The 13,095-nt window shown below is 43.9% G+C and overlaps 1 protein-coding gene across 4 annotated transcripts in view; it reads left to right on the top strand.

Moving 5' to 3' along the window:
• The window catches only part of BCL11B (BCL11 transcription factor B), a 154,468-nt gene extending 141,946 nt beyond the window's left edge, over positions 1 to 12,522 (top strand). For all 4 annotated transcript variants that reach the window (XM_066612236.1, XM_066612234.1, XM_066612235.1 and 1 more), the window contains one exon: positions 10,511 to 12,522. In XM_066612236.1, the coding sequence (XP_066468333.1) occupies positions 10,511 to 12,522 (2,012 nt within the window). The remainder of the gene's footprint in view (positions 1 to 10,510) is intronic.
• The last annotated feature ends 573 nt before the right edge of the window (positions 12,523 to 13,095 follow it).

Raw genomic sequence — 13,095 nt, 5'->3', positions numbered from 1 at the left:
TGATGAGAGAATGTCTGAAGGACACCTACATTTTCCATGATGCCAAGTGGCATTTAACATAAGAACATAGCCACAAAGCTTCCTGGGTGATCTTGGGCCAGTCACTTTCAGTCTCACCTACCTCACTGGGTTGTTGTGAGGACAAAAGGAGGGGAGCAGCAGCTGTATAAAAAAATGTGAATAATAAAATAATCAGAATCATATGTTCTTATTTCATGACTGTATCTCAAATCCCAGTCATGCTTAGCTAGCTATTGGCACTGGTGGCATTTTTTGAACTTCACAATTTTATGGGTGGGCATTTTTTTTTTAATGGACAAAACATTTATTGGAAATTTGTTAGTGAGCCCTCCATTGTCTGCGTATCCATTGTCATTTAAGACATGTTGATTAATTTAAACTAGATTTCTTCTGCTAAGGAATAATATGGAGGTTAGTGGATTATCTTCATATTTACACTGGAGTATTTGAAATCAGGGTGTGCTCCATTGTGTATAGTTTTTGTTTATATTCAGTATGCCTCATTGTAACCTGGTGGACTAACCTTAATATCAATGCAACCTATTCCTAATTATTATTAATCATAATAACACTTGTATACTGTTTTTCAACAAAGATGTTCACAAAGCAGTTTATGCAGCAAAATAAATGGTTATGTCTGAAGAGCTGCCCCGCAGACATCCATAGACCAAATCAGGTTTAGCTGCAAGAATTTCCTATAATTTATTTGATTATATTGTTTATAAAGAAGGAAAGGAATACAAGTATTCTGGCTAAGTGACTGCCTGCTGCTGGTTTTGTTCGTTGCCCAGTGTAGTCAATCACAAGAAAGACTTCCATTATGGAGCCCATATAGTCCTGCTCCAAGTTAAATCACTCTTCAGTTGTAGTTCAGGGGAGATAGTTCTGTTTGGGGCTTCAGTGTTGCCTTGGTGTGGCTTAGAACAGTGTTTCTCAACCAGTGGTACGGGTACCCCCACTGGTACTTGCGGTGGTGTCTGGTGGTACTTGTGGGTCCCCTGTCACCCAGCAGCGAGACCAGGGAACAAACAGTGGTAGGAGACTCGGCTCGGAGGGCAGAACTCCAAAGCATACTTTTCTGAGCTTGAAAAAGCCCTCCTGTCAACCCTGAGCCTCTTACTGGGGTTTGTCACGTCGTATCTGGCCTCCCAACCGAGAAGTAACTGGTGATAATGGTGGTACTTTGTATAGGTGAACCATGTGAAATGGTGCGGCGGAGTACAGATATTGAGAAACACTGGCTTAGAACAAAATATACAGCAACTGTTGGGAGCCAGAAACCACAGAATATCATACCAGTAGTTTAAAGCTTTCCAGCTGCTCAGAGAATTATTCCTTTTGACTGAAAGCTGCATTGGTAAGAGAATACAACAGCATTCCCTAAGGCACACCAACACCTCCCCCCCCCCCAGCCTGGATGTTTATCAGAAATGTCCCCAAATATGTAATGTGCTCATCCTTTCCACCCATGTTCCCTTCTTTACTGCATTCTTGCATTTTTCGTACTCATTCCAAATCTGTAAGAATATAGAAAGAGCCCAGCTGTATTAGACCAAGTCTTGTCAGTGCCAGTGGAATCCGTTGGTTCAGCAGATGACTCTCAACATTCCCAATGCATCTTACTTATGACCCAATTCTGCTGGGCACTTATAGGAGCGGAATCCTGGTCTGCCACCGTAAGTGCTGCAACATTAAAGGTACTCCTTTGTTGTATGCTTTGGGGCCACTAGCACAAGGAAGGGTGGCAGGAGGGTGTTATGGAGAAGGGGGAGGTATTTTTTGGCAGAGGAGGGCTGATGTGGGGGCTGACATAGAGGGCCTGTGGCAACCTGCATCAAATCCCAACCCCTACCCTTGGCCTAAACAGCCTTACATGGTCTGCTCAGATTTGCACCAACTAAATCGCTGGCACAGATCCAAATAGCCCCATAGGGGTGACTGGGGTAAGGGGAAAAATATCCCTTTATCCCAAGTTGACCCCCAGCCACCTTTCAGAGAAGGTGCCTGTTCCAGAGAAGGTTAGGATTGGGCTGGCCAGCAAGTGAAGGAAGAGGAAGGCCTTTGCTGGTGCCACAAGATCTGGTTATTAATGAGTTTAAGTTCTTGTATCTTTCCTTTTTTAAATGTAATGGTAACTAATCTCTGATAGCCATTCAGCACAACCAAGGTATTGAGCAATCGCTAGCATTATCAGAGGGAGGGTCAGTTCCAGGTTTGAATGGCGGGTCTGAAGTCTTAACTGTTTTCTGGTCTTCCGACCTTGAAAATTAAATGCTGCTTCCCCTTTGCTGGTGTAACAGAGGTTTTGTTTCCAGATTCCTTACAGGATATAGCCTTGAAGCAGATTGCCAGCTGAATGCTGCCTTTTTCCTAGTTTTTGTTCACTGAGAAACACAAAGCTTTTCATGGCTTAATTCCCTTCTCTTTAATATCAACTTGTCTTCTGCGAAGACTTGTTAAACCTTTGCTTTCGATTAAAGCATTTTAATTCAATAATAATTCAATTAAAGGTGTGGTGTGTGTTTTTTTATTGAGCATCCACACTACCATTATTAGGGGTATTAGAATTTTAAAAAGTAAGTGGGAACTGTTATTTAAACACTCATTATTTAATTTTTTTTTTTAAAGCAGCAGAGGTAGCAAATGCTTGCCTGCTCCTGAATGTTAATACTAATAATAAATGTGCTCTTACTTTAAAGTCTTGCATGTTGCCGTTTCCCTTAATTTTTAGTTTTTATTGGTTCTGATGCAGTGCTGTAATGTGATCCTGCAGTGTTTTGTAAAAGACGGCCAAAGATACGTCTTAGCTGTATGCCCTCACCTATAGCCCAGGGAAAGGAAAGGGGAGAATGGGTGACTCCCTAGTGGAAATACACCTAGGACTAGGTTATTGCTAGTTTCTCCTCCTTCCCAGAGAAAACTAGCAATTGCTAATTCACATACATTAAAATTAATTGTTCATGTGTTAAAAGGGATTTTTTTTCTTTTTTAACTCTAAGAATAGAGGGGACTATGAACCTCTTTGCTCTATTATCATTCCTTGCATGTTAAAGCAGACAAATTATTTAGGGCTAGTGATGTATAAATAGTTTGGTTTACATCTATTAAACACAAGATGCAGGGTTAGAACACCTCCACACATTGATAGCACTCCTTTCCCAAGCTCCTGTTAAGCCAGTGATTTTCAGCCTTTTTCTTCTCATGGCACACTGTCAAGGTACTAAAATGGTCAAGGCACACCATCAGATATTTAAGATATAAGATATTTAAAGGTGGACCTCGGTATTAGTGGTGAGTCAAATCAGCGGATAACGAGGTCCCACCTAGAAGTCCAGGCAAATCCTGCCCCTCTACCCTGAGAAGAGGGCACTCCATCTTTCTGGCCTGTCTACACAGAAGAGTAACCAGAACTAGCTAATAGTCCCAACCATAACTCACAACTACTGTATGCTATCTATTTTAAGTTTTATCTATTGTGTCAACAACACTTGTTTGTTGTTGAAATACTATATAAATATTAAATATTTGCTTGTATCTATGGCTCATGCAGTTGGACTTTTCTGCCCCCTCTCCCCCTTGTGGTTTCCTGTGCCCTCTGAAAATCTGTACTTGGATGTTAGGGGACCACCAGAACAGTGTGAGAGATGGCAGTGGGGAGTGTTGTCAGAAATCAAAGAGTTCCCTTACATGAGTGATAAAGAGGGGAATGGTCTGTTTCTCGCTTAAGTGAAACTTGCACTGGGTGGCAGGTTAGAGGGAGTGGCAGGTTGGAGGGGGTGGCAGTAGCAAATTCAGGATGAAAGGCATCCCAAATCCATTGCCCCCCTCAGACCCCCCCACAGTCTGCTGCAGATTCAACTCACATGAATGTGCCGGCACTGGGGAGAAGCAATTGTTCAGCACTGGCCAGAATCAGACCAGATAAAGCAGAGAGGAACAGCTTAGCATGCAAAAAGACACTGTGTTTGGAACGCCAGCAGAAACTCTGAAAGATGAAATTCATCTTGCTTTCTCTGGTGAGTGCCCACTGCAAAAACTGATTCAAAAGCAGGACAAAATCACAGTGAGAAACTGGGCTGGGTGTGGGAGTGCTAACTTCATGTATGCTTTGCTTTCCTTCTTTAAAAAAAAAATTGCATTCACATTTTGAACAGAATGTCGCCCATCACAGAGTCAAGGAGAGAACAATTATTTATTTTTAGGAAGAAAAAAAAATCGACCCTCAGAATAGGCAGGTGTGTTCAGCAAACATGCAGTCTGTAATTACTTGTGTAAGCTCTGGGATACTCAAGGGCTCATTATTTTATATAGCAAGATCTATTTGTTAGAAATCTGGGTACTGCTGGAACAGGCTGTTGATGCCTGTCATATGCCAGGAAGATCTGAATGGAAATACTTTGGGACAAGGAGGCTGAGATCACCTAAAGCCTTGTGGTTAGAGTAGGGATCAGCAACTGGTGGTCCTTGGACCAAATCCATCCCTGTCTGCCAATGCAGAAGCAATAAGAGGTGTATGGAGGGAATGGTGGCTGAATCCATGCACTTTCCAGAAGCCCATTTTGGCAACTGGTCGTGGGAGCCTGATGCACTGCTCTGTACTCCTCCACAAAGGATGGAACTCTGTGCTGCCTTCTGCTTGGTTATATTTGGTGTCCCAACAACATTCTGATCTGATCTGCTACAATATTAAGAGTCCTGGTAAATTCAGAACCTGTGAGAAATATCAATATGGAGTTCTTGACCAACCTTACATTGCAATTCATACACGATTCTGTCACTGTGAACCATTAGGTCATGTGCTTCATAGCATTATATATCAAGGGAATAGATTACTGCTGAACTGTGCAATTTATCGTACTGTAGGGGCCTTCCCCTGGAGGGGCCTGGAGCAGGCTTGTTCCTCCCCAGGGAGGCCTCAGATTGGCTGGAGGGGGAGGGGGTTCCAGCACCCTTGTCCTCCTCCCTTGCAGGGCTGCCAAACCTGGCCTAGGAGCAGGAGCTGTTCACCTCACAGCTCCCTGCTTCACACTGACTGCCTCTCATCCCTGGCCTCCCTGTTTTATGGAGCAAGCCCGCCCCCTTTGGCCCCTCCCCTTCCTCCAGGTGGGGCAGAAAAGGCCTTTCCTGTTCCTGGCTTGTTTCCTGTAGTGTTCCTTGTTGGCCCTGCCAGCCCCCTCTGTCTGGTTGAGGTGAGCCAACCTACTATGCCCCCTTCGAGGGCAGTGAAGCCTCCCCACCCTGGGCATGGGGTGCCTGCTCCTGGGTAAGTCGGGGGTCAGGGCATCTGGGAGGGGCCCCGGAACTACTATCGACAGGGTAGGAGGGGTAAAATCACTCTCTCTTGGCAACCTTCAGTCTCGAAAGACTATGGTATCGCGCTCTGAAAGGTGGTTCTGGAACAGCGTCTAGTGTGGCTGAAAAGGCCGATTCGGGAGTGACAATCCCTTCCACACTGGGAGCAAGTGCAGTCTGTCCCTGGCCTGTCTCCCTGGCTATGAGCCTTCCTTCTTTGCCTCTTAGCCTCAGACTGTTGGCCAAGTGTCTCTTCAAACTGCGAAAGGCCATGCTGCACAGCCTGCCTCCAAGCGGGCCGCTCAGAGGCCAGGGTTTCCCACTTGTTGAGGTCCACTCCTAAGGCCTTCAGATCCCTCTTGCAGATGTCCTTGTATCGCAGCTGTGGTCTACCTGTAGGAGGTAAAACAGGTAAAATAGAATCAGGCAATTTATAAGAGTACTAGTGGGTCCTCTTTATCTGCGGGTAAGGGACCCACGGATTTGACCCACTGTGGGTCCTGAACCCGTGGATGAGGATCTAAGTCTCCCAGATGTGAAAGTCCGGAAGCATTTCTGAAGCCTGAAGAGGTTGCGTACAGCCTCGACGGGCCTCAGAAAGCCCCCCCCCCCCGAGGTTTTTGGCAAAAACTGGAAGTGGCCTTTAAACACCTCCGGGGGAGAGGGTTCTGGGGTCACACGCAACTTCTGCGGGCTTCAGAACACGCTCTGGGTGCGTTTGGAAGTCTGGGTGCCCAGATTCACGGATTTCATTATCCACAGATTTTGGTATCCATTGGGAACGGAACTCCTGTGGCTACCAAGGCACCACCTGTACTGACATTTTAAATCAAATTAAGCTATTTAATAACTATGAAATGTTTAAAACATTTAATAAGAACATAAGAACAGCCCCACTGGATCAGGCCATAGGCCCATCTAGTCCAGCTTCCTGTATCTCACAGTGGCCCACCAAATGCCCCAGGGAGCACACCAGATAACAAGAGACCTGCATCCTGGTGCCCTCCCTTGCATCTGGCATTCTGACATAGCCCATTTCTAAAATCAGGAGGTTGAGGAGGAATAGAAAAGGATGAGGCCATACAATAACAAAAATGGAATGATTGTACAACTTATACAATTAATAGTGCAATTAATATCACACTTGCTGTATAGAAGTAATCTAGATTCAGATTAACCTCAGATTAACACAGGAATCCTGACCATAGGAAGTACAAATGACTCTTTTCCCCACTGCAAAGACACCCTGATATACACCCTGTGTATATCAAAACTACTCACATAGGAAAGCATTTTCCAGAGTAGGCATTATTAACTATAGGGTTTGCTTTATCTGACCGTTCCTGGGCATGTTTAAAATACTTAGCAAGTTTTCGCATATAAAAATGTTCATAGTGGATCTTCAAAGACTTTTTGACATTGTTCTGTTCTTAAAAGTGAGCATCCACACTGCTCAGGGCAACTTTGAGGCAAGATAACCATGAAGTGATAATATGGAAATGAACATTCTATTTTATTTTTTATTTAAGATTTTTTTAAAAAGAAGGGGGAGTCTAGGGAGAGCCTCTGAGAGCTGTGAAAGCAAGCGGGAAGAAGAATAAAAAAAAGTGAATCTGTCAGAGCCCATGGTCGCCGAGTAGCCTGCAGTCAATTTTGCCGTTGTGAACAGGGGGCTGCTGGAACAGAAGAGTTTAGGGGCATGAAAGTGAAATGAAAGAAAAACAAAGAGAAGAGCTTCTCCTGTTATGACCAATAACTGGTCATATCAGTATCTTTTGGCAGTAATACAGACTAATAAGCTAGTTTGGAAGAAGGAGAAAGGCAGAAGTGAGATGGATTCATTTGCCACTTGCATTTCACAGAGGTGAATTTTTTGTAAAGTTAAAAAACAAAGCATTTTAGCCCCATGGAACAAACATTAGGCTGCCTTTATAAGGCAGACTTTTAAAAAATTAATCAAATCAGCCAGTAGACTGCATTTGACCTTTAGCTTAGCTTCTTATAGGAGTTGTATACCGGTGGAGCGAGTGAGTGAGTGAGTGAAGGGAATTCCTTCATGAGGTGAGCTATCTTCTGCAAATACTAAGGGAAGATTAAATAAATAGGAAATTCATATTATGACATTAAGGGTAGAAAACTGAGTCAAGTGTAGGTTATCAATCAATTAATTAGTGTGGATGAGACAAGTGAAGGATACTAAACACTCTTTAAATTCTAAATTATATGACGTTGTACGATTCTGCTCTTTGACTGTTATTAGATTATATACCCCCAAAAGGGCTTTATTGTTATAGTCCGTTCAAAGGTGAACGGAGGGAAAGCATTTTTTTTTTTAAAGCTTCTGATAGGTTATGCTATATATTTTAGTCTGCTTCAGTGATTTCTGTCACTTTTTATGCTACACATAGTGTTGTTTAAGAAATATTAAAGGTCTAGACTTCTTTGTCACATTTATGCTCAGGGCAGAGAAAAAAAATTAACTATTGGAAGTAATAATTAGAGCACTGACTGTTGAAAGACACACATTCCTCCTGCCAAACACCTCAACTGCTAAGCTAATATTAAATAATACTTATACATAGTACCTTGGTCTATGTTAGTGGGAATTTATGCTATAAACCTTTCATTTTATCCTTCTGATTCACTGTTTTGGAGACACAGCTGTCGTTACAACGCAAACTTCCCTTCAACAAAGTGGTTAGTTCTTAAATTTTATCACTGATTGACTAATACTTATTGATTCTAGATGCCCTGAAAGCTATCTGGCTGCCATTTCCTCCTCACCTAAGCCTTGTAACCTTCTTTGTCTAGTTCGGTAACTGTGGCCCACAATTTGCAGGGTACAATGCATCTCATGGTACCATCTGCCTAACTTCCCAGTTTATTTATAAGCCATTTCTGCCCAATGTTGCATATATGCAGAAGGAACCAGATGTGTACATCTGGGCAAAAATACAGTAGTTAGTGGTGGTGAGAATGAACCACAATGGTGATCTCTGAGGTTCCAAAAGATCCATGGAGACCTGGATCTGACCATAGACATACTTCTAAGGCTTCATTCAAGTCTTCTGCTGCATTTTTTGTAACTGTTTACAGTACTAGTACTAGTTTACAGTACTAGTAAACAAATATGCCTGCAAAAATGGCCCAGTCCTATCTGTGCAATATGCTGGCATGGCCCAAGGTTCACCAGCATACCACATGGTCCACCATCACGACTGCCTCTCCAATGCAAGCCACTGGGGCAAAGGCTGGGAGACTACATACGGGGAGTGGTGCCATGCAAACTGGCTGTCCACCTGGTGTTGTTGTTGGTGAGGGTAGACTGTGGTGGGTATCTGACTGGGATGGGGCAGGACATTCAGGATGGATCTCAGCAGCGACAGAAGCAGATTAGGTATGTCAGGGGCAGTGGTGTCGGTAGTCAGACAGCTGTCCCTATGTCCCTGACCTAACATTCCCCTTTTAGCCTAACAAATCTAGGCCAGCAAAAGAGCTGTCATAGAAATGAGTAAGCCCATAGGGGACCATGGAATGGTGAATGAGGTAAGTAAAGTTACCCTAGCTGGCCCATGGGAAGCAAAGGTGCTGCATCAGTGGTGTTGCACCATGTGGGCTAGTCCAGGACACAATTGAGCTTTTAGGCTTTCATTCCTACATAGCACCTTTGTCTTGTGGTGAGAGAATGGTGATTGCAGTTATCCGTTGCCAGGACATTTATAGTACAAGGAAAGCAGGGTGGATCTTCTCTCCATATTGGGACATTCCAAGATAATTATACCACATCTGCAAGAGGGATCTGAAGGCCTTAGGAGTGGACCTCAACAGATGGGAAACCCTGGCCTCTGAGCGGCCCGCTTGGAGGCAGGCTGTGCAGCATGGCCTTTCCCAGTTTGAAGAGACACTTGGCCAACAGTCTGAGGCAAAGAGGCAAAGAAGGAAGGCCCATAGCCAGGGAGACAGACTAGGGACAGACTGCACTTGCTCCCGGTGTGGAAGGGACTGTCACTGACACTGTTCCAGAACCACCATTCAGAGCGCGATACCATAGTCTTTCGAGACTGAAGGTTGCTAACAGAATATACCACATTAGAGGCTTGAATTCTGTGGGGTCTTTATTGTGCAGCTGATTTAGCAAAATGACTTATACTAGCCATACTGAAAGTAGAAGAGTTAGTTGGTCTGAAGAATGTGAATTAAATCCAGTTTACTGAAAGTACACCAGATACCGAACAAGCCTGATTTTATTAATATACTCGCTGCTATGAGAATATGTTAATTCCAAAACAACCAGAAATCAGCTGCTGTGTTTGCCTTATATGAGACAGATAGCTGCTTTGAAACATGGAGCAAGATTTATTTTTTTTAATGTTGAATTTAGCTATATCTAGGAATTTGCCAGGATTTGAGACTCACAATGCTGATGTGATAAAATGATGAAAATGATGAAAAGTTTGCATTATATCCAGGGTGGAATTTTTTTAAAAAAATACTTAGAAAAAGTATGCATGCATTACAACTTGCTCACACCTGCCTTTTGTAGAAATCTGAAGTAGAGCTATAGGAATGCTTTTTGTGAAAACTTTAATTCTGAAAAAAGTGAGATGAGAGTAGGAAGACAAACAAGAGAGTTTAAAGTTATAGCTTTTCTGTATTAAATGATGGGCTATGGTGCAGGAACGTCTATATGGATCCGGCTCCATGTAGAAGTTCCTGCACTATAACAGCTACATTCAGCTGCTCTGATGTGTTTGATTTATGTGCTTGAATGGTTCAAGCAGCTTCCTCATGAGGAAGCCTACACCATGGCTTCCTCATGAGGAAGCTGCTTGAACCATTCACTAAAGAAGCTATGCCGTGTCTCCAAAACTAGACGTGATAGGGCAAAACGGATGCCATTTTTGGAATTGGCACCCCAAATATACCCAGGAATTGGTGTAACGTTTAAGGAAGCAAAATGTGTGTTGGCCGGTGTAATTTGGAAACTCGTAATTAGGCATCTTCTGCCAGCTGAGTAGACAAAACTATAATTGATTTTTTGCATTACTAGAACAAATTACGAATAGCTAGGAAAGGCTTTTTCTTTTGGTATTTGGAAAAAAACAAATACCACATAATGCGTTTGGAAAAATGTAGATGCTTCCCTCTCTGCCATTTTTCTGATCGTTCTCTTGCTCTCTCTCTTTTTTCTATATAGGTAAAGATGAGCCTTCAAGCTATATTTGCACAACATGCAAGCAGCCTTTTAATAGCGCTTGGTTCTTGCTTCAGCATGCCCAGAACACACATGGATTCCGCATCTACTTGGAAACAAGCCCTTCCAACAGCTCCCTTACTCCACGCATCACCATCCCTCCTCCTCTGGGACCTGAGACTGTTGCACAGTCCCCGCTGATGAATTTCCTGGGTGACAACAACCCTTTTAGTCTCTTGCGAATGACAGGTCCCATCCTGCGTGACCACCCTGGCTTTGGTGAAGGTCGGCTCCCTAACACACCTCCCCTCTTCAGCCCGCCACCTCGCCATCATCTGGATCCGCATCGCCTTAGTGCCGAAGAAATGGGGTTAGTTGCCCAGCATCCCAGTGCCTTTGACAGAGTCATGCGTTTAAACCCCATGGCAATCGAGTCGCCAGCGATGGATTTCTCCAGAAGGCTTCGAGAACTGGCGGGGAACAACTCCACCCCTCCACCAGTGTCTCCCAATCGCAACAACCCTATGCATCGCTTGTTGAATCCTTTCCAGCCAAGCCCTAAATCTCCTTTTATGAGCACCCCTCCATTGCCACCCATGCCCCCAAGCAGCACTACGCCTCCCCAGCCTCAGTCGAAAAGCAAGTCCTGTGAATTTTGTGGGAAAACGTTCAAGTTTCAGAGCAACCTAATTGTCCACCGGCGCAGTCATACAGGAGAAAAACCCTATAAATGCCAACTCTGTGACCACGCTTGTTCCCAAGCCAGCAAGCTAAAACGCCATATGAAAACACATATGCACAAAGCTGGGTCCATGACAGGGAGGTCAGATGATGGACTGTCTGCTACAAGCTCTCCTGAACCTGGCACAAGTGAGCTCACTGGAGAGGGACTAAAGTCTAGTGAGGCAGACTTCAGGAATGAGAGTGATCCTTCCCTAGGCCATGACAATGAAGAAGAGGAAGAAGAGGAGGAGGAGGAAGAGGAGCTGGAAAATGAAAGTAGGCCTGAGTCCAGCTTCAGCATGGACTCAGAGCTAAGTCGTAACCGAGAAAATGGTTCCAAGTCACTGCCAGATGAAAAGTCCCTTGTCCTAGGGAAAGTGATAGAGAATGTAAGCCTTGGTACTATCCAGCAATACAATGACATGCTGGCTGAAAAGCAGAAAAGAGGTGGCTTCATGAAAAGGTCTTCGGATCAGCGAGAGCTCTGTCCTCGAGACCTTTGTCAGAGAGACACGGGTGATGAAGACTCGGTGGCTGGAGAACTTGACCGCACTGAGGAAGGGACAGTCAACGGGAGAAACTTTGGTCCAGGTGAACCTTTTCCAGGCCTGTTCCCTCGCAAGCCAACTCCTATCACAAGCCCCAGTTTAAATAACTCGTCCAAAAGAATAAAGATAGAAAAAGATTTGGACTTACCACCAGCAACAATAATACCTTCTGAAAATGTTTACTCACAGTGGCTGGTTGGATATGCTGCATCAAGGCACTTCATGAAGGATCCATTTCTAGGATTCACAGACTCCCGACAATCCCCCTTTGCAACTTCTTCTGAGCATTCCTCGGAGAATGGAAGCCTGCGTTTCTCCACTCCACCAGGTGATATGCTGGATGGCGGTCTCTCAGGGCGCAGCGGGACGGCGAGCGGAGGCAGCACGCCCCACATCAGCGGACCTGGCCCTGGTCGACCCAGTTCAAAGGAAGGACGGCGGAGCGATACGTGCGAGTACTGTGGCAAGGTCTTTAAGAACTGCAGCAACTTAACCGTGCATCGCCGGAGCCACACAGGAGAGCGGCCTTACAAATGTGAGCTCTGCAACTATGCATGTGCCCAGAGCAGTAAGCTGACACGTCATATGAAAACGCATGGCCAGATAGGGAAGGAGGTCTACCGCTGCGACATTTGTCAGATGCCGTTCAGTGTTTACAGCACCCTGGAGAAACACATGAAAAAGTGGCATGGCGAACATTTGCTGACAAATGATGTCAAAATTGAGCAGGCAGAAAGAAGCTAAGGCCCCCACTGGGTTAAAATCAGGGGTCTAGGTAACATTTAAGTTGTACAGTTTAACTATTGCCAACTGAGAAAAGCTGACCTAACTTGCCTCCATAAACCTAACTTAGCATAACTATGGCAGGTGCCAGAATTTGGCACTTAAATATAACCTGTGTCTACAAAGTTCTATTAAATCTGAGGATTGGTTAAGGCAGTAAAAATTGTGAAGCCTTTTAACTGTGCAATAATTTCTGTATTTATTGGGTTATTTTGTATTTTTTTTTTTTTAGCATGTGCAGGTACTCTTTTTTTTTAATACATTTTTTTAAAGATTTCCTTTAAAATTTTGTTGGGTATCCCATTTTCCCAGTAGTAACCTGAGATTATTTGCATTACAGGGGGAGATGCATATCAATTTAAATTATAATTTTTAGAGGGCCGCTGCTTTGTTGAATCTTACGCTAAGCATGTGTAATTTCTTGTGAAGAAGCCAACTTATTAATAGTTTTCTTCTCTTTTTTTCCTGTCATTTTTTTAAAAAAAGAAGAAAAAGTAAACCATTTGGAAATTAGGAAATATGAATAGTTCTGCG

The sequence above is a fragment of the Tiliqua scincoides genome, chromosome 1, assembly GCF_035046505.1.
Source record: "Tiliqua scincoides isolate rTilSci1 chromosome 1, rTilSci1.hap2, whole genome shotgun sequence".
Classification (NCBI taxonomy): domain Eukaryota; kingdom Metazoa; phylum Chordata; class Lepidosauria; order Squamata; family Scincidae; genus Tiliqua; species Tiliqua scincoides.
The sequence above is the reverse complement of the archived record's forward strand: the minus strand, read 5'-3'. Positions and strand labels throughout refer to the sequence as shown.